General features: G+C 42.0%; 1 protein-coding gene across 1 annotated transcript in view; it reads left to right on the forward strand.

The window, feature by feature from the left end:
* Positions 1–18,641, forward strand: part of megf10 (multiple EGF-like-domains 10) — a 176,877-nt gene that overhangs the window by 127,665 nt on the left and 30,571 nt on the right. The window contains exons 12-17 of the mRNA XM_059973847.1: positions 2,876–3,039; positions 3,335–3,437; positions 8,876–9,022; positions 9,781–9,915; positions 13,622–13,750; positions 17,424–17,552. Coding sequence (XP_059829830.1) covers positions 2,876–3,039; positions 3,335–3,437; positions 8,876–9,022; positions 9,781–9,915; positions 13,622–13,750; positions 17,424–17,552 — 807 coding nt within the window. The remainder of the gene's footprint in view (positions 1–2,875; positions 3,040–3,334; positions 3,438–8,875; positions 9,023–9,780; positions 9,916–13,621; positions 13,751–17,423; positions 17,553–18,641) is intronic.

The raw sequence follows: 18,641 nt of genomic DNA on the forward strand, positions 1-18,641 counted from the left end.
TCGTCATGGATAATACAGCATGGATATAGGCCTTTCAGTTCAACTCATCCAAGCTGATCATGGAGTTCAGTAAGCTAATCCCATTTGCCCATGTTTAGATGATATACTTTGAAACCTTTCCTATCCATAAATTCTCCAAAGTCTCCAAAGTGTTGTCATTTTATCTGTCTCAACTACTTCATCTGATGACTTGCTCCATATCAGCAACACACTCTGCATGAAAAGGTTCACCCTCAGGTTATTTTTAATTCTTACACTTCTCACCTTAAACATATTCCCTCTAGTGTTTAATTTCCTTTCCCTGGGGGAAAAAAAAGACTATGTCCTCTCATCTCATTTATACCTCTCATATTTTTGTGCAGCTCTATAAGGTCACCCCTCAGTTTCCTACGTTCCAAGGAATGAAGCGGAATAAAGTTTTAGCCTGTTCAACTTGTCCCTATGATTCAGGCCAAGTCTTGAGAGCACACTGCCCTCTTTCCAGTTTAGTAATGGCGTTCCTATAACAAGTGGCAAGGGATGGCAAGAAATTAACAAAGAGAAAATAGAATACAATATTAAACAGCCCAAAACCCAAAAGCAATTTCTGTAAGTGGAGAAATTAGGACAAATGGAGGGCACTTACTGAAAGGGAGAAGAGAATTTATAATAGCATTCAGGAAATGATCAAGAAAAAAATACTTTGCATTTGCTTCATCAACTAATGCAAAAGAGAACCCGGCCTCCAATACAATCGTGGAACTGAAAGAAATAAGGATTATAAAACAAATACTAAAGATGTACATTGGTGAGGCTAAGGGCAGACGAGGCAACCACTTTGTGCAGCATTCTGTCTGTAGTGGCCATCTTGAGTTCCTGACTGCAAGCTATTTCAACTCCACTCTCTCGTCCCACTTCAACCTGTCTATCTTCATCCTCCTCCACCACCAGGGGAAGGCCAAATGCAAACTAGAGGAACAGCACCTCATGTTCTGCACAGTAGTCTACAACCCAGTGGCATCAATATTAAACCCTCGGTTACCTGCACCTGCTCTGTTCCTTTCACCTTCTGATTCATCGTACCTCCTGCACATCCCCTTCCTTTCGGCCCCCACCCCTCTCACCTGCACCCTGTTGCCCTGTTTATTTCCAGTCTCTAACACGGTTCCTTCTTCTCATCACCCATACACTCAACCCACTGAGTCTCTTATTCCCTCCCCCCTCCCCACCCGCTTCACCTTCCCACCAACCTCCCTTCACCAGGATCCCATTGTCAACTGCCTGCTCCTGCGTTACACCTCCCTCTTCCCTCTTTATACTGGTAGCTCTATTCTACTCTTTCAATCCTGATGAATGGCCTCAACCCAAAACTCTGGCTGTACGTTTTGCTGCACAGATATTGCCTGACCCACAAGAGTTCCTCCAGCAGTTCATTTTCTTGTAGTTTGAGTCTTGTTGGGAAAGAAATGTTAAGGAAATGTCGTTCATCCAAACAACAATTATCACCATCCATAAGTGACTTGTTGCCGGCTGGTGGTGTAGTGGCATCTGCACCAGACTTTGAGGCGAGTGGTCACGGGTTTGAATCCGGCCGGCTCCTTGTGGGCTTTCCTTCTGTGCTTGGTTGAGCATCGAGCTTGCAACTCAACCTCATAAAACAGGGAAACGCTAAAGAAATAGCAAAGTTGTCGCCCAATGTGAAACAAGGCGCGGAGAGGAACAACATAGGTGACTTTCAATTTCAGCCTCAATTAACTAAGTTATTAAATCATAATTTGTAGCAATCACATTCCAAATAATAAACACCTTTCTATACCACAAAGACTTCCCTAGTTTGTCTTAGTTTACTCTGACATGGTTTGGTATCAAATGTTAGCTCATATTGTGTTGAGAAGTTTTACCATGTTCAAGCTGACTGTATAATTTTCTAGTGAGCTAAAAGGAGATCGTTTTGAAAGCAGTGACAAATGTTTATTTGGTCTAGGTTTTGAATGGCAATAGCTCTTCAGACTCAGTCACTGAATATATTCAAGACAAAGATTGATTTTTTTGAATAATAAAGGAAGATGGTGAAAAAGGCATTGGTGGGCTGGTTTTCATGCAGAAGAGTGGGACATTGTATTGTAGTTACAGTATGTTGTGTAAGTCATAGGTGAGATTGTTCTTGAAGGTATCATATACGAACACTTTGGTCACACATTTATTGGAAGGATGTCATCAAGCTGGAAAGTGTTCAAAGAAGATTGACAAGCATGTTGCCAGGACTCAAGGGCCTGAGTTATAGAGATTGGCAGGGCAGGCTAGGACTTTATTTCTTGGAGACTGAGGGGAGACCATATAAAAGTGACTAAAATCATGAGGGGCATAGATAGGGTGCGTGCATACGGTCTTTTTGCCAGATAAAGGGAACAAAAAATTTAAAGTGAGAGGGGAAAGGTTTAAAAATGGACCTGAGGGGCATTTTCTTCATGCAAAGGGTGGTGTGAGCTGCCAGAGAGCATAGTTGAGGCAGGTACAATAAGAACATTTAAGAGCTATCTGTATAAGATATCAATAGGAAGTGTTTACAGGGATATTGGCCAAGTGTTGGCAATTGGATCGAGCTTAGGTGGGCGCTTTGGCCAGTATCAGAAAGTTAGACTGAAGGGCCTGTTTCTACACTGTATTAGTGTATGACTCTATGGAGTTAGGACAGGAAAGTATTGCAGACCATCAGGCATGATCTTATTGAATAGCATAGCAGTTATGAAGGGATGAATGGTCTGTGTGCTTCTTCTGCTTTTTCAAGCCTGCCTTGCAAGAAAGATAACTGCTCTTTTAGTTTTATCATTCATTGTACCGTAAATGTGTGCTTGATCAGTTGTCGTGCATATCATTGCTTCCTTGGTCCTGCCAGGTTGGCATGGGGTCGACTGTTCGATTCCCTGTCCCCGAGGTAGATGGGGTCTTGGATGCAACTCAACGTGTCACTGTGCCAATGGAGGAGCGTGTAATGCTACGGATGGGAGCTGTACTTGTTTAGCAGGATGGCGAGGGAACAGATGTGTACATCCGTGCCAGGTAGGGTGCTTGCCATCATGAACTGGGTACGGGCTCATTAATCCACAGGATCAAACAGCATCTTCATTGACGGGTGTTGTTGCAAAATGTGTTGGCTTTAAATTGTATCATTGGCAAAAAAGAATGATCTGTTCAATTCCACAACACTTTCACGGATCTAATTTTGTGTGAAAAGGCAGTTAACGTCCTCAGCTTTCTGTGGAAGCAGAGCCTTTGGGCTGCTTAATATGCTCACTTTTGCCCTGTACACTTCTCTGTAATTCTCCAACAGTTAATATGTTTGCACGTTTGCCAGGATGGCTCCTATGGATTGAACTGCACGGAGCGTTGTGACTGCAGTCACGCTGACGGATGTCACCCTACCACTGGGCATTGCCGGTGTCTGGCTGGTTGGACAGGTGGGTACCAATTCTTGTCTAACTTCAATGTGAGAATTGACTTCCTTTAACTTGCAACAAGGCTGCGTGCTGATGCTCCATTCAAGCCTCCTCTACTTCTCCTGCCTCTACTTTCCCCTCTCGCTCCAGTGCTCATCAATTTCCCCTTCAATGCATCGCTGCTATTGGGCTTCCTGCGGGAGAGAATTCTCATCTGTCTCTGGTGAATTCAATTGACTTTATTACTTACATCCTTCACATGAGGAGTAAAAATCTTTACATTACGTCTCCGTCTACATGCGCAATGTTCAATTTATAATAAATAGTATGTACGACAATATAACATAGAAATACAGTTGTGTCAGCATGAATTATTCAGTCTGACGGCCTGGTGGAAGAAGTTGTCCTGGAGCCTGTTGGTCCTGGCTTTTATGCTGCGGTACCATTTCCCGGATGGTAGCAGCTGGAACAGTTTGTGGTTGGGGTGACTCGGGTCCCCAGTGATCCTTTGGGGCCTTTTTACACCTATCCCACTGGATTTATATCATTTGTAACCACTGGTTTCACTTACTGAGTACTTTGTCTCCAAGCTTAGGAATCTTTCCCTAAACCTCTCCTCAGTGCGGTAAATTTCTATGTACTGTATCACCAATTGTGAACACCTGGGGGTGTGAGGAAGGCCTAACCAGCATGGGCAGGAGAGTGAGAGTCAGACTGATGACGTCCAAAGATTGAGGAATTTTAGTTAGAATCTTGGATCCTTCAAATGGATCTTTCTCCACCAGATCTCAGTCTCCCAAATTCTCACTTGGCCTGGTTATGTGTAGACTGTCCATTACAACACAATAGATTGGCTCTGCACCATTGATTCAAATGTGGTTGGATGCGGATGGAAAATATTTGTTTCTAGGAGAAAAACTGCATTTAGTTTCATATGTAAGAAAACTGTTTAATGAATGCTTTGACCCTATATGGGAATTACCTGGCAAAGGACACAATTATTTAAAATCACAGATATTTGTCCTAAATGTGGATTATGATCCAAATTAATTGTGAAAAAGGAAATAATTTTGTCATGATTTATTAAATCAGCTGAAGCAAGAAGGGTCACATATGGGACTTAAAGGAGAAAGTTTTGTAAAAGCAGGTCTACAGGTACATGACCAAGATTTTGGTAAACAAACTATCCATACACCCATTTGTTTAACAAAATGAATGTCCGTGTTGCAGAGGCCCAGTTTTGATAGATGAGTTTACCAATGTGACACATGTTTGCTCCTCCTTCCCTTCACCTCCTACCCTGACTCCCATCTGCAGATCTTTCCGTTCTTAATGGTCCTGATGTGGTGTTTCAACCCCAAACATCAACAGTTCCTTTCTTCTCACAGATGCTACTCGATGTGTTGTTACTCCAGAAAGTTGCCTATTGATCTATATTCCAGAATCTGTAGTCTCTTATGTCTCATTTTCTATTTCCTCCCCCTTGGGTTTATGCTGCTTTGCCTTAAGTTTGCCTCTTGTGTTGGGGACAAGCTCTATTGTCCGAGGTATTCTGCATTCTTTGTTGGATTTATCAGTGCCTTTCATTGCTTTTCTGATCCTCATTTTCCCACCCTAGCTCCAACAAACGGAAACATATTCTTTGCGTCCACATTATCGAACCCTCTTTCATAATCTCAAAGACCTGTTCTGGGAAGCCCCCCCCCCCCACCCCCAGCCTTCTCTGGGGCCTCAGTCTGATCAGTCTTTCAGAAGTAACATACAGCATACGCATTTCAGTATTGTTGGTGATCCTTCTCCAGGTGGGTGCCATCTCCAGATAGCGGCAAGATAAAAGGACTGGTTGTCTATGATTTCACAGAATGGACCTCTGACCCAGGTCGTGTTACAATGGGTTCAGTTGAATGCTGAATTAAACTTAAGTGCCCCACGTGTAAGACATCGGCACAAAATGAATGCACATTTTTTTTCCAGAGCTCTGCCTGAACCGAAGTTTATTGGAACACGGAGGAATTGCCTAGCAACGTCTAAGGCTCACAATGTGTTCTTTGTTCTTCACACTGGCATTCCATTCCAACAGGGTACTACAGCTCAGTGGTGTAACTAGCTGGAGTGGTCTTCTTTCCAAAGCTAGTGAAAAATGTAGATATTCAATTATGGTTTTTTTACAATAAAATAGTAAGAATTCTTCTAAAAATTGAAGAGAACCTTTAGGTACTTCAAAAGAAAAAACTCTGCTGTTGTGCTATAAAAAAAAGTTCTGCTTCACTAATTTGCTTTATTTACGCTGTTACATAATACATTGTAGTTTCTGTGGGATTCAGTCAGCTTTCCCATCAGCTGTGCTCAAATGATTCATTCAGTAACAAGACAGGCTTGATTGTAATGCCAGTAGACACAATAAGGTCTAAACTCTGCAGTGGATGTTTATTGGAATTCCATTTTAAAAAGTGGCATTCAGGGATTGGTGAAAATATATAAAGAAGAAAAGATTGTTTTTATTCTGTTTTAGGTTTTATTAATATGCTACAGATTATGTGACACATCTGCTGATGGGGTCTTTGGTAATTTGTACCACATGTTTATCACATTAATCTATGCTTTCCTAACCAAAGTGGTGCAGAAAGCATGTCAACATCCCAAAATAGGCGTCACATTGCTTCATTTTTAATGATGTGTCATGCTATCACCTAATCACAAGTTGCTCATGTGTGAAGATATTTCAAATTATCATCAAAATTCAGGGAAAAAAAAACAACTCAGAATATCCCAGTGATCTCATTGAACGGTGGGAAAAAGCTCAAGGGGCAGAACAGCCTCATCCTGAAACTATGTTTTCATCCCCAATGTAATAGCATCTTTAGAACAGTTTATCCCTTTTTTTGACTGCAGTGCATTCTTACATTAGCAACGAGAAAGCACCATGAATATAGACCTTTAGTCAAGCTTCCATTTAGAAAAAGGAACACAAAGATTTGGGCAGAACAATAATGTATCTGTAGAGCTGCCACCTTACAACACAATTGTCTCTGCTTCTATCCTGACCTCAGACACTGTGCAGATTTTGCAAGTTGGCCCTGTGAGCATGTGAGTTTTCTCCTTGTGGTCCAGTTTCCTCACTCATCCCAATGACATGAGAATGTGGGATAAATGTAAATGGCGCCAAATGAGATACGGACTCATGAGAACCAAAAATATGCTTCCATGCTCTTTCTCTTTGAGTCTGTGATTAACATGGAATGAACTGCCAGAGGAAGTAGCTGAGGCAGAAGCAGTAACACCATGTAAAGGAAATGTGGCCAGATATGCAGATAGGAAAGGTTTAGAGGGATATGGCCAAGCATGAAGAAACGGGACTAGATTAGGCAAGTACTTTAATGGATAAGGATGAGTTGGGCCAAAGAACCTGCTTTCATGCTGTATTGACTCTTTGACTCTCTGAGAGGATGGGGCTGAATATTTTCAGAAATTTCTTCAGCTTTGAAAGCAGGTAAAGTCCTTGAAGGACTGAACTCACAATTGCTGAACTGTGTTTACTTATTTCTTCATCTCTGTGCGTTTGGTGTGAGAACGTCTCCAGGTGCTTTTCATATGAGGTTACCAGCACAATTTGACAGAGGCATGTAAAGTTCTGAAATATCAGATTGAAGAGTTAAGTTGATAACTCTCTTATGAGTTGGAGGCCATTCAGCCCATCAAGCTTATACCAGCCCTCTGTCCCATTACCTCTCTTATGTGCTGATCAAGAACCCCCTGCTTCTCCTACTATTCACTTGCAGCAAAGTATAACTTAGAGGCTCCAGTAGAACATCTTTGGCACATGAGAGGAAATGGGTTTAACCAGTTTACGCAATTTCCCTCGGGATCAATAAAGTATGTCTGTCTGTCTGTCTGTCTGTCAGAGGAAATCCACCGTGTCACACCGACAGCACCTGAGGTTAGGATTGAACTTGAGTTGCTGGCAACAGCAACAATGAAAGGAGGCCAAATTTAAGGGAAAGAGAAGGTAGTTACTGTAGTTACTGTTTCGGGGTAGCAGAGAAATTGTTGCTGAAAGTATCTCACCCAGAGGGTGTCTCTTGCTGTGTTCGTAAATCCTGTGTCAATCAGCTGGCAGGGTACTTGCAAACATTTTTAACCCCTCTGCTTCAGTCTCAGGTTCCCACCAGCTCCCACCGCTATCATCCATGAACCTTACAATAACATGGTCACATGCCTTAATGACTTCCACCTGCTGGCTCTGACAACCATCATCATGAAGCACTTCAAGGCATTAACTCCAGTCTTCCAGACAATCTCAGTCCACTGCAACATGTCTATGGCAGATGCCATCACTCTGACCCTACGCTCATCTCTGCAGCATCTAGAAAGTGAAAACACACTATTGTTTATTGACTACAGTGCCAGCTTCAATACCATAATTCCCAGTAAGATCATCACTAAATTCTAAGACCTGGGAGTCAAAGCCTCCCTCTGCAACTGAATCATCAACATCTAACCAACAGACTGCATTGGTAAGGATAGGCACAGTTATTCACCAGAACCAGAATCTGAATCAGCTTTAATATCACCAGCATATGTCACAGCAGCAGTACAATGCAATACACAATAACAGGGAAAAACATTAATTGCAGTAAGTATACATACACTTAATAGTTAAAATGTGTAATTAGTGCTAAAATGGAGATATAAAAGTAGTGAGGTAGTGATCGTGGGTTCAATGTCCTTTCAGAAATCAGATGGCGGGGGTGAAGAAGCTGTTCCTGAATCATTGAGTGTGTGTCTTCAGGCTCCTGTACCTCCTTCCTGATGGTAGTAATGAGAACAGGGCATGTCCTGGGTGACGGACGTCCATAATGATGGACGCTGCATTTTTGAGGCATGAAGGTGTCCCAAACACCACAAAGGCTAGTGCCTATGATGGAACTAACTAAGTTTACAACTCTCTGCAGCTTCCTTCAATCATTTCATGATATGTGCCAGTGATATTAAACCTGATTTTGATTTTGTAATTGAATGGTTCTCCAGTTCAATAAGATTAGCTCTTAACCTTACAATCATTATGATCGTGCACTTTATTGTCTTCCTGCATTCCACCTTCTCCATGTCTGTAATACTTTATTCAACCTTCTGTTGTTGTTTTACTTTGTTCTATCTCAATACATTTTAATGAATTGGTCTGTATGAACAATATACAAGATAAGCTTTCACTGTACCTTGGTACATGTGGACGGTAATAGTAATTCCAATTACCAAGACCCAGTGACTGTGTTGACACAGGATATGACAGATGCTTGAGCAACACATAAAATGCCAGAGCAGCTCAGCAGTTCAGATAGTATCTGTGGAGGGAAATCAATCAGCAGTCAACCTTTTGGGTCAAGATAATACGACCCTGTTAGAGTTGAACTTGAGTGCTGCTCTCAATGACAGTGATTTCTCTTGTTCTGTGTTTGTAGGTATTCACTGTGACAGTGTTTGTGCTGAAGGACGATGGGGGCCAAACTGTACCCTGTCATGTCACTGCAAGAATGGGGCCTCCTGCTCACCAGGCGATGGAGTCTGCAAGTGTGCTCCGGGGTACCGAGGAACCACCTGCCAACGCAGTAAGAAACCCAGCAATTGTCAAATCTGATCTAATTCTAGTATTTGAATGATTGAATGAAATTAATTTATTTCGGTCAGTACAAACGTAACAAAAAGCATCATTTACAATGATGATTTCATAGGACAAAATTACAACAAAAAAAAATAGATACTCTTTATAACAGACCAAAAGGGTGTAGGCCGAAGCTACAGCTTATTATGCCTACCCATCTTACTGATACAACAACGTATTTAGCATCAATCATCACATCAAAAACAAAAGAATTCATATTCTTTTAACACAAAATCCAATTCCAAATATCATTTATTTACATTACTCCCATTCATTTTAAATCATGTATTTTATATTTGTTCATTAAATAATTTTTTAAACTTGTTAAGTGTAGAGCATGTTTTTAAATTCTTACTACAACTGTTCCATAGATTCACCCCTCTGATTGAAATACAGTGATTTTTTACAGTTGTTCTTATCCTTTTTTTCAGCAGAAACTTTCTTGTAGTTAGAATCTTAAGGCTAAATATTAGTACTTAAAATCAGGCTTGTTGTATTTGAGATTGGTGCTATCCTCTTGTAGGTCTCAGACCTAATTTAGTTGACCTCTACCTTGCTCATTAATATCTTCACAAGTGGCTTAGTGTCAGATTACTCCCATGTATTGAAGGTGTTTTATAATTATTATATCTAACTTTTTAGTATTACTTTTCTGTCAGACACCATTGAGTTAAGGGACCGTAACTGGTAAACTTTCCATTTTAGTCTGTTCTCCTGGATTCTACGGGCATCGTTGCAGTCAAGCCTGTCCTCATTGTGTACACAGTAATGGGCCTTGTCACCACATCTCTGGCCAGTGTGAGTGCCTGCCTGGTTTCACAGGAGCTCTCTGCAATGAAGGTACTTTCATCTTCCTCATACAGACTAGAAATTTTGGGGTCTTGTTTACACTGAGCCCCAGTGTGGATCTGTACAAGTGCCATGTTGATTAGCAGAAGTCAATGTTTTGGCACCTGCCCTTCTGTTTCAGCAGTGGTGTTTTCTCTCCTGGTCAGCCCACACTCCTCTATTTCCTGTATCTGAGCTGGTGACCATGAAGGAATGGTGATTCCTTTACAACAGGAATGGTGTATCACTTTATTAGCAAGGACCAACAAAAAGAAGCAAAGGTTAAGTGGAGTGGCAACTCTTGGAGTGGGCCATTGCTAGAGTGGTCAGGCTTTGGCTTAACAGGCTTCGGTGAGAAAAGGCAAAAGCTAGAACTTAAGCTTGAGAAGTTAGAGCCAAAGGTATAACAAGTGTAGGCAGGATTGTAGTTCAGATAGTGGAATGCACCTCCTGTAAGATGTGGGGTTGCAGGGAACCTATCGGTCTCCCTGATGACTGCATCTGAGGGAAGAGAATCCAAACTCAGCTTCTGATCGAGAAGGTCAAGGAAATGGAGCTGGAACTGGATGTATTTAGGACTATCTGGAGGCTGAAAACCTCATAGATGAAACTATTACTGAGGTGGTCACACCCTGAATGCAGGGTTCAGATAGTAGATAGGTGATCACCAAAAGATGTAAGGGGAGGAAGCAGTCAGTGCAGGGTTACCCTCTTGCCATTCCCCTCAGCAACAAGCATAATCCTCTAGATATTGCTGGGGGGTGGGGGGGAATGATTTATCAGGGTACAGCAGCTCGATAGATAAGGGACAAACAGGAGATTCTGTGCCTGCAAAAGAGACACCAGGATGGTGAGTTGCCTCCCAAGTGCTAAGGCCCAGTATATCTTGGAGCAGCAGTAGAATATTCTCAAAAGGGAAGGGGAGCAGCCAATCATGGTGCACATTGGCGCAATGACATAGGTAGAAAGGGAAAAGATGTCCTGTACAACGAGTATAGGGAGTTAGGAAAGAGGCAGGGCCCACTGAGGTAGTAATTTCTGGATTACTCCAAGTGACGCATGCTAGTCAGGGCAGGGATAGGATGATAGTACAGATGAATGAATGACTGAGGAACTGGCACAGGACAGGTTTTGTGGTTCTTGAAAAATAGGAATTATTAACTTTCTGGCACAGAGATGACCTGTACAAAAAGGACAGGTTGTACCTAAACTGGAAGGGAACCAATATCGTGCCAGTGTTACTCAGAAGGATTTAAAATGATTTGGTAGGGGGATGGGAACCAGAGCACCAGATCAGAAAGTGGAGGGATGAAGAAAAAGGTAGATATCAGGGCCAGTAAAAGCAGGCAAGAGCAAAGTAATAGATACAATGGGATGGATAGTTTGAAGTTAGTATATTTTAATACCAGGAGTATTATTGGTAAATATGATGAAATTAGAGCATGGATCAGCACATGGAATTATGATGTTGAGGCCATTGCAGAGACTTGACTGAGAGAGGACAGGATTGGATGCTTAATGTCCCAGGGTTTCAGTGTTGTAGAAAAGATAGAGAGAAGGTAAAATAGGGTTGCTGGCATGGGGGACTTCTACTTTCCTAATATAAACTGGGACTTTTTGAGTGTAAGAGGTTTATATTGTCAGAGTTTGCCAGGATGGGTGTATGAATCAGTATGTAGATAGTCCATCAAGAGGGGCTCTACTGAACCTGGTGTTGGGTAATCAGCCTGACCAGGTGACTGAACTTTCAATGCGTGAACAGTTAGGGAACAGTTACCACAACTCCTTAGGTTCTAAGATATCTATAGATAAATATGGATCTTGCAGGAGAGTATTAAGTTGGAGTAGGGAAAATTACGAGAGCATTAGGCAGGAACAAAAGAGAGGTAATTGGGAACAGTTGTTTTTGGGCAAGTCTACATCAGACATGTGGAGGGTGTTTAAAGACCATCTGAACAGAGTACAGGAAAGGGATGTTCCAGTCAGAAGAAAGAACAAGGATGACAAGGTCAGAGAATTTTGGATGTTGAGAGAAGTGATGAATCTGGCCAAGAAGGAAAAGGAGAAGAATGTAAAGCTTAGGAAGCTAGAATCAAACAGAACCCTGGAGGATTATAAAGAAGCCAGAAAATAACTGAAGAAGGGGATTTGGAAAGCTGGAGGAGTCATGAAAAGTTCTTGGCAAGTGGGATTAAAGAGAATCTCAAGCATTCTATACGTACTATATCAAGAGCAAGATGATAATTGGGGACAGGATAGGGCTACTCAAGGATAAAGAGGAGAATATATACTTTGATGCAGAGGATATGGTGAGGTCCTTAATGATAGGCACATGAATGTGAGAAAAATAGAAGAATATGGATCGTGTCGACCGAATAGATTAGCTTAGATTGTCATTTGACTTCTAATTTAATTGGTTCAACCAACATTGTGGGCTGAAGGGCTTGTTTCTGTGCTGTACTGTTCTATGTTCTACGTAACTTGGAGGGAGCATTGTGCATGGTGGTGTTCCCGTACGACTATTGCCCTTATTCTTCAAGGCAATAGATGTAGTGGATTTGTGAGATGGTACTGAACTAGCCTAAGTGAGGAATTGCATTTCTTTGTGCACCGATAATGGAAGGATTAATGTTAGGGTGACGGATGGATTGACAATCACTTGGGTTGCTTTATTCTGAATGGTTGTGATCAGCCAACAAAGGGGCAGATAGCCAGTATTCTTTTGCACTCCTGACTTGCGCCTTTCTGCTGGATGAAAAACTCATGAGGTGATACTCAGCCTCTGGTAGCACAGGAATCCATGACAATGGGGAGTGGGGTTCAATTGCAAGGGCAACATTTATTGCCCATCCTTACCAGATGTCAGAAGGTGGTGGTGAGCCACCTTACTGATCTGCTGCAACTCCATTCAGTAACAAACTTCAGGATATTCAGGACACACTGATATGTCAACCATGCCCTCCTCTTGTGCCAAGATGAGGCCACCCACAGGGAAGAGGAACAACACCTTATATTCTGTCTGGTTACCCTCCGACCAAATGACCAATATTCCACCCCCCTCCCCCATCCATTCCCCACTCTGACATTTTACTTCTCATATGCCCATTACTTCCTCCTGGGTCCCCTCCCTTACAGTCCACTCTCCTATCCTACCAGATTCTTTCTTCTCCAGCCCTTGACCTTTCTCACCCACTTGGTTTCACCCATCACCTTCCAGCCAGCTTCTTTCCCCTCCTCCCACCATTTAATTCACGCATCTCCAATCCCCCTCCCAGCTTCCCTCTGAGTCCTGGAGAAGGGTCTCACCTGAAACGTCGACTGTACTCTTTTCCATAGATGCTGCCTGACCTGCTGAGTTCCTTCTGCATTTTGTGTGTGTTGCTTGGATTTCCAGCTTCTGCAGATTTTCTTGAGTTCAGGATGTTCGCACTGGGATGGGAGATGGGGTTAAAGTGAAAGTAATTAATATCTTTAACTGTGAAAGAAAGCTGATTTGATCTTGTCTATTAGAAAAAGATCATCACCCAGCTGTTGTCTGTTCCAAATTTTGTTTCCAATTTATGACCCATGTTCGAATTGACAACCACAAGAAAATAATTCAGAATGCATTATGTAGGTTTTGATTTGAAAAGTTTCCTTTGTATCAGAATAATATGCGATAAGGAATCCAGTCTATCGTGCCTGCTCTTGCATTTTAGATTATGTTTTTGTTTCACAGTGTGCCCCAGCGGAAAATTTGGGAAGAGCTGTGCTGGTTCCTGCACTTGTACAAACAACGGAACGTGTAACCCCATCGATGGCTCCTGTCAGTGCTACCCAGGGTGGATTGGAAGTGACTGCTCACAACGTAAATATCAACAGTTCTTTCCTATAGACTGTATTTCATGTGGATTTTTAAAATAAGTCCACAGTATTTTTTTACTTTTGTAGGAGCTTTAATCAAACCCTCCGTGAATCTAGCGCAGCTATAGACTGTTGCATTATATAACTGATATCAACAGGTTTTTATAGATTACTTGTTAGGCCGCAGTGGAAGCACTGTGATTGTTTTTTAGGCATCCAACTTTGAGAACAATGTTGAGGCTCTAGTGACCGTGTAGAACTGAATGGAACCAGGTCCCTAACAGGAACGAGGGATGAAGTCACTCAGGCATTTCCTCAGAGCAGAGACAGTTCTTTAGTAAAGGTGCTTAAAATGATGAATGATTTTGTGGATGAGACAAAACCTTCCTCAGGCAGGAGGGTCCGAAAGTAAAGTACACAGATTCAAGGGGGAGAATATCTGGAGTGGAAGTTGGGGAGTCATTTTTGTTTTGTAAGCAGTGAGTGGTTCTGATCCGCATTGTGCTGCCTGAAGGAGAAGCAGAGTCAATTATAATTCTCAGAAAGGAATTGTATATATGCTTGAGAAGGATAAATCTCCAGATTCGTGGGAAAGATCTGGGACAAATCCGAGTGCAGACACATTGCACTAAGTGGCCATCACTCACAGATTCTGTTGCCTAGCAACTGGATATCGTCATATTGTTTATCCCCAGCACAATGCAATCCAGCATTGATTTAACCTGGAGTAACTCGCATTAGTGATCATTTTCAGCACAGGTAGCGACAATCCCAAAATTAGACCAGGCACAGTGTTTGCAATCCAAGTTAGTGAGTCTGGTATATTCCCAGTAAATGGCACACTGTGTGGGCATGGGTATTAACCCCTTTTAAAATAAATTGGAATTCTCCTGTTTCAGGCAATGACTTTAGCAAGATAGTCCAGGAAGCACAATGCACTGTATTCAGCATTTCCTCTTGATTTAAGAGGTGGCCCTGAAGTCCTCAGTACACATAATATTTGTCTTCAGGTCTGACCACGGATCTCAACTTTCCTAACATCACCAGGGCATGCTGTCACAAGGAAGGAGCTAATGAGCAAACTATCCATTGAAGCTTCAGGTTGGGTGCTAGAGTCAGCTCAGGGAAGGAGGCAGAGGGATAGTGGTCCTTTCATCCATGGACAGTAGATCTCTCACCCCCAGAGAGGTGCGGTGTAGTAGTTGAAAGCGCCTTCTCTTAGCTGCCTGGGTGACCTCCCCCATTTGCCACTTACCCCCTGAATTTTAACTTAAATCACTGAAAGGTATTGAATTCACCTTTTCATTATCCTAAATTGACCTGTATGTAGAGGACTTGAGAGTGACAATTGCCTCAGGATACAAAAGGGTGTGTGATGGTATTGGTTTACTAACTGCCAAGTTCTAAACTCTCACAAAAGCCTGAAGCCTTATCAGTGCCTCTGCAGGAAACTGATGTGTTGTGGGAGTACATGGAAGTTCGAAAGCAGCCAGCTGGCTGTGTGCGCAGAGACCTGAGTTCTTTGGGCACAGAGCTCGGAAAAAGCGACACAAGAGACTTCTAACATCGTAAATCAGCGAGTTGTTTGGTATATCTCCCCTCTCGCTGTGAAACAGGGACTCCTCTTTTTCCCTTACTAGGGGGAGAGAGAGCCTGTGGTATGTTGAATACTGGGTGAACGAGTAGTCTTTGGGGTCCTGCAAGTCTGTGTATTTATTGCTGCTTTGATGCATACTTGAGTGCTCGGTGGGGGGCACCGATGCTTTTTTGCTGGTGGGGGGATTGTTGCTTTGCTGCTGCTGATGCTTGGGTGGGGAGCTGGGGGGGCTTTGGTGTTCTAACATTTAACTGTCATTCATTCTTTGGGGCACTCCTCTGTTTTTGTGGATGGTTGTGAAGAAAAAGAGTTTCAGGATGTATGTTGTATACATTTCTCTGACATTAAATGTACCTTTGAAACCTTTGTATATAAATAGCCCTGAGTACTCCTACTAAAGGGAAATTATACTGTAACAACCCATACTTCAAAAACTAGTTCACTTCCTTGTTTATTCCCCGGAGAGTTTAGCTGCCATTACCCACTATTCAAGATATGGGTCCCCTCTCCCTACCAAGAAGATTCTCCCAGCTAACGAAGTAGTTTAAAACACATTTCATTTATTTTCAGTGATACCTCTTAAATCCAAATAACACTCTTAGAACACATTTAAAACTTAGAGGATTTCCATGTTATAAAACATTTAAAAATTACAAAACATTTCTAGAACACAAAGGATTCCAGAACACAGGTACAGCTCCTATAAACCAAAAAGACATACTAATGATGCAGGCAAATGAAACACCCATCACAGAAATTGAAGGCAGAGCAATGGTCACAAGTTCACACCATTTTTCTTGATGTTCCTTAACCATTCGTAACAAGCCTGAACTGTTCTCTACAGCTATACCCTTCTTCTGCCACATGGGTGTTTTCACATGTATATGATATTTCCTCAGGTGCCTTTTTTACACAAAAGGCTCAAAGCTTTTTGGAGACTTAAATCTCAGCTAATACTGATAATCCTTGATTTTACAAGTGGGAACTACTGTGTTTAGAATAGCTCTCTCACTGTGGTTGCCATAGGGTGTGTAGCTTTTAAGAGACGATCTCCTCTGAATGTTGTCTGGAAAAGAGGTGATAACTTCATTGAATCTAACTAGTTCTGCCAGGGACCAAAACTCATAATGCTCTTTCTGATTGACAAACACACCACTGTTGCGCAAATTTCTTTCAGAATCTTTTCAGTGAAATTGATATTTCCTTGCACCAAATATAACACAGTTCAACTGCTCGACATGGAGGTGGTAAAATGAGTTTTCTTTCTTGAGGAAAGATAATTTTCCTTTGCTACTGTATGTGATGATGGGAAAAGCAGAGGTTATTAAACTGACTTGAGTCACTGAGATACTCTGGAGTAAAAACTGGACCTGATGACATTGAAACAGCTTCCTCCCATTGGTGCTTTAGTTAATCTGAGAATGTCTACTTCTTAATTATGAGCAACTCACCAGGCACAATACCAGGAATTTTGCAGAACTAGTTAGCACAGAAGGAGGTCATTCAGACTATGAATCACACGTGGTTCTATGAAATGGCACCCTCAACTTAGTCTTACTTTTCCCCTCCACACTCGATGACCCAACTCTGTTTTGAAGGTTACTGTTGCATTTGCTACCAGACGATGCATCCCAGATTCTTAGAACTGCCAAAATTCTTGGTTGATCTTATAAAAATCTTTTATTTTCAATATAGAGAGATTCTGTAAAGTTATCGTACAGTCTCTAGATTGACAAGAGACAGAGAGGTCAGCTCTGGAACCGGCAAATTTCATCTCTGGATAAGAGGTCACTCATTGGGAATGGAAAGCAGGAGAGCATTCTTTAACCATTTTGGTGAATCTTCAGGAATGCTGTGTCATTGTGTGGACCAACAGATTTTTGGACTTTGAGGAAAATGGTGGCTGTGGAGATTGGACTGAAAGGTGTACTTGATTAAAGGAGTAGACATTGTCTCACTGAATGGTGGAACAGCTGTGCGACTCTTGCTGCTTTTCCTTGTAACGGTATTTCCCTTAAAATTCACTCTTGACATGAAGCATGTGACACTGAGTGACTCCTATCTCTCTTTATTTCCTCAGCCTGTCCACCAGGATACTGGGGTCCGAACTGTATCCACACCTGTAACTGCCACAACGGAGCCCACTGCAGTGCTTATGATGGGGAATGCAAGTGCACACCAGGCTGGACTGGACTGTACTGCACACAGAGTAAGGTCCCATTTGCTCTCTCCACAGACACAAGCTGACTTGATGAGTGCAGTTCAGCATTTCAGAATTCGAATCAGAATTGTGTGTAATATCACCAGCATGTTGTTGTTTTTGCAGCATTAGTACATAATAATAAAAAAATCTGAATTACAGTGTGTGTGTATATATTCAGAAATTGGATGGCAGAGGGGAAGAAGCTGTTCCTGAATTGCTGTGTGTGTGCCGTCAGGCTTCTGTACCTCCTTCCTGATGGTAGCAATGAGAAGAGAGCATGTCCTTGGTGATGGGGGTCCTTAATAATGGATGCCAATTTTTTAAGGCATCATTCCTTGAAGAGGTCCTGGATGCCAAGGAGGCTAGTACCCATGGTGGAGCTGACTGAGTTCACAACTTTCGGCAACTACTTTTGATCCTGTGCAGTAGCTCTCCCATGATACCAGATGGCGATGCAGCCCTTAATCATGTTAGCACTATAGATCAATGGTTAATTGCAATTGAAATTAAGATTATCCAGCATATTTAAAACAGCATTTTGAAAAAGTTGGACTTGTCGAGTTCACACACGTCAACTTCAAAGGTATAGCAAGATTCTGCTTGATGATCTTTGCTAAAACTTAATTCTTTGTTTCTTCATTCATGGATGGGGGATCTTCTGGCTGGGCCGGCATTTATTACCTATCCCTTATTGCCCTTGAAACGAATTGCATGCTGAGCCATTGCAAAAGATGCTTGACAGTCAATCACATTACTCTAGACCAGGAATCACATAGAAGTCAGACTGGATAAAGAAGACAGTTTTACTTCCCTGGAGATACTAGGTAAGGTAAATTTTAAATCAAGGTCGCAGTGTGCAGTTCAGGCAGAATTAATAATTAGCAGAGATCAGTGTTGGGCCTCCAGATATTCTCAATTTATATCAATAATTTGATTGACGGAACAAAACACAATACATTCAGATTTGCTGTTTATAGTGGATGATAGCTTGTGAGGAGGTTTTAGACAGACTAAGTGAATGGACAAGAACATAAGAAGTAGAATAAATGTAGAAGATAAGGTCACTTTGTCAGAAAATATAGAACAGTGGGTGTT

This window comes from Hypanus sabinus, chromosome 7, assembly GCF_030144855.1.
Source record: "Hypanus sabinus isolate sHypSab1 chromosome 7, sHypSab1.hap1, whole genome shotgun sequence".
In the NCBI taxonomy this organism is placed as follows: domain Eukaryota; kingdom Metazoa; phylum Chordata; class Chondrichthyes; order Myliobatiformes; family Dasyatidae; genus Hypanus; species Hypanus sabinus.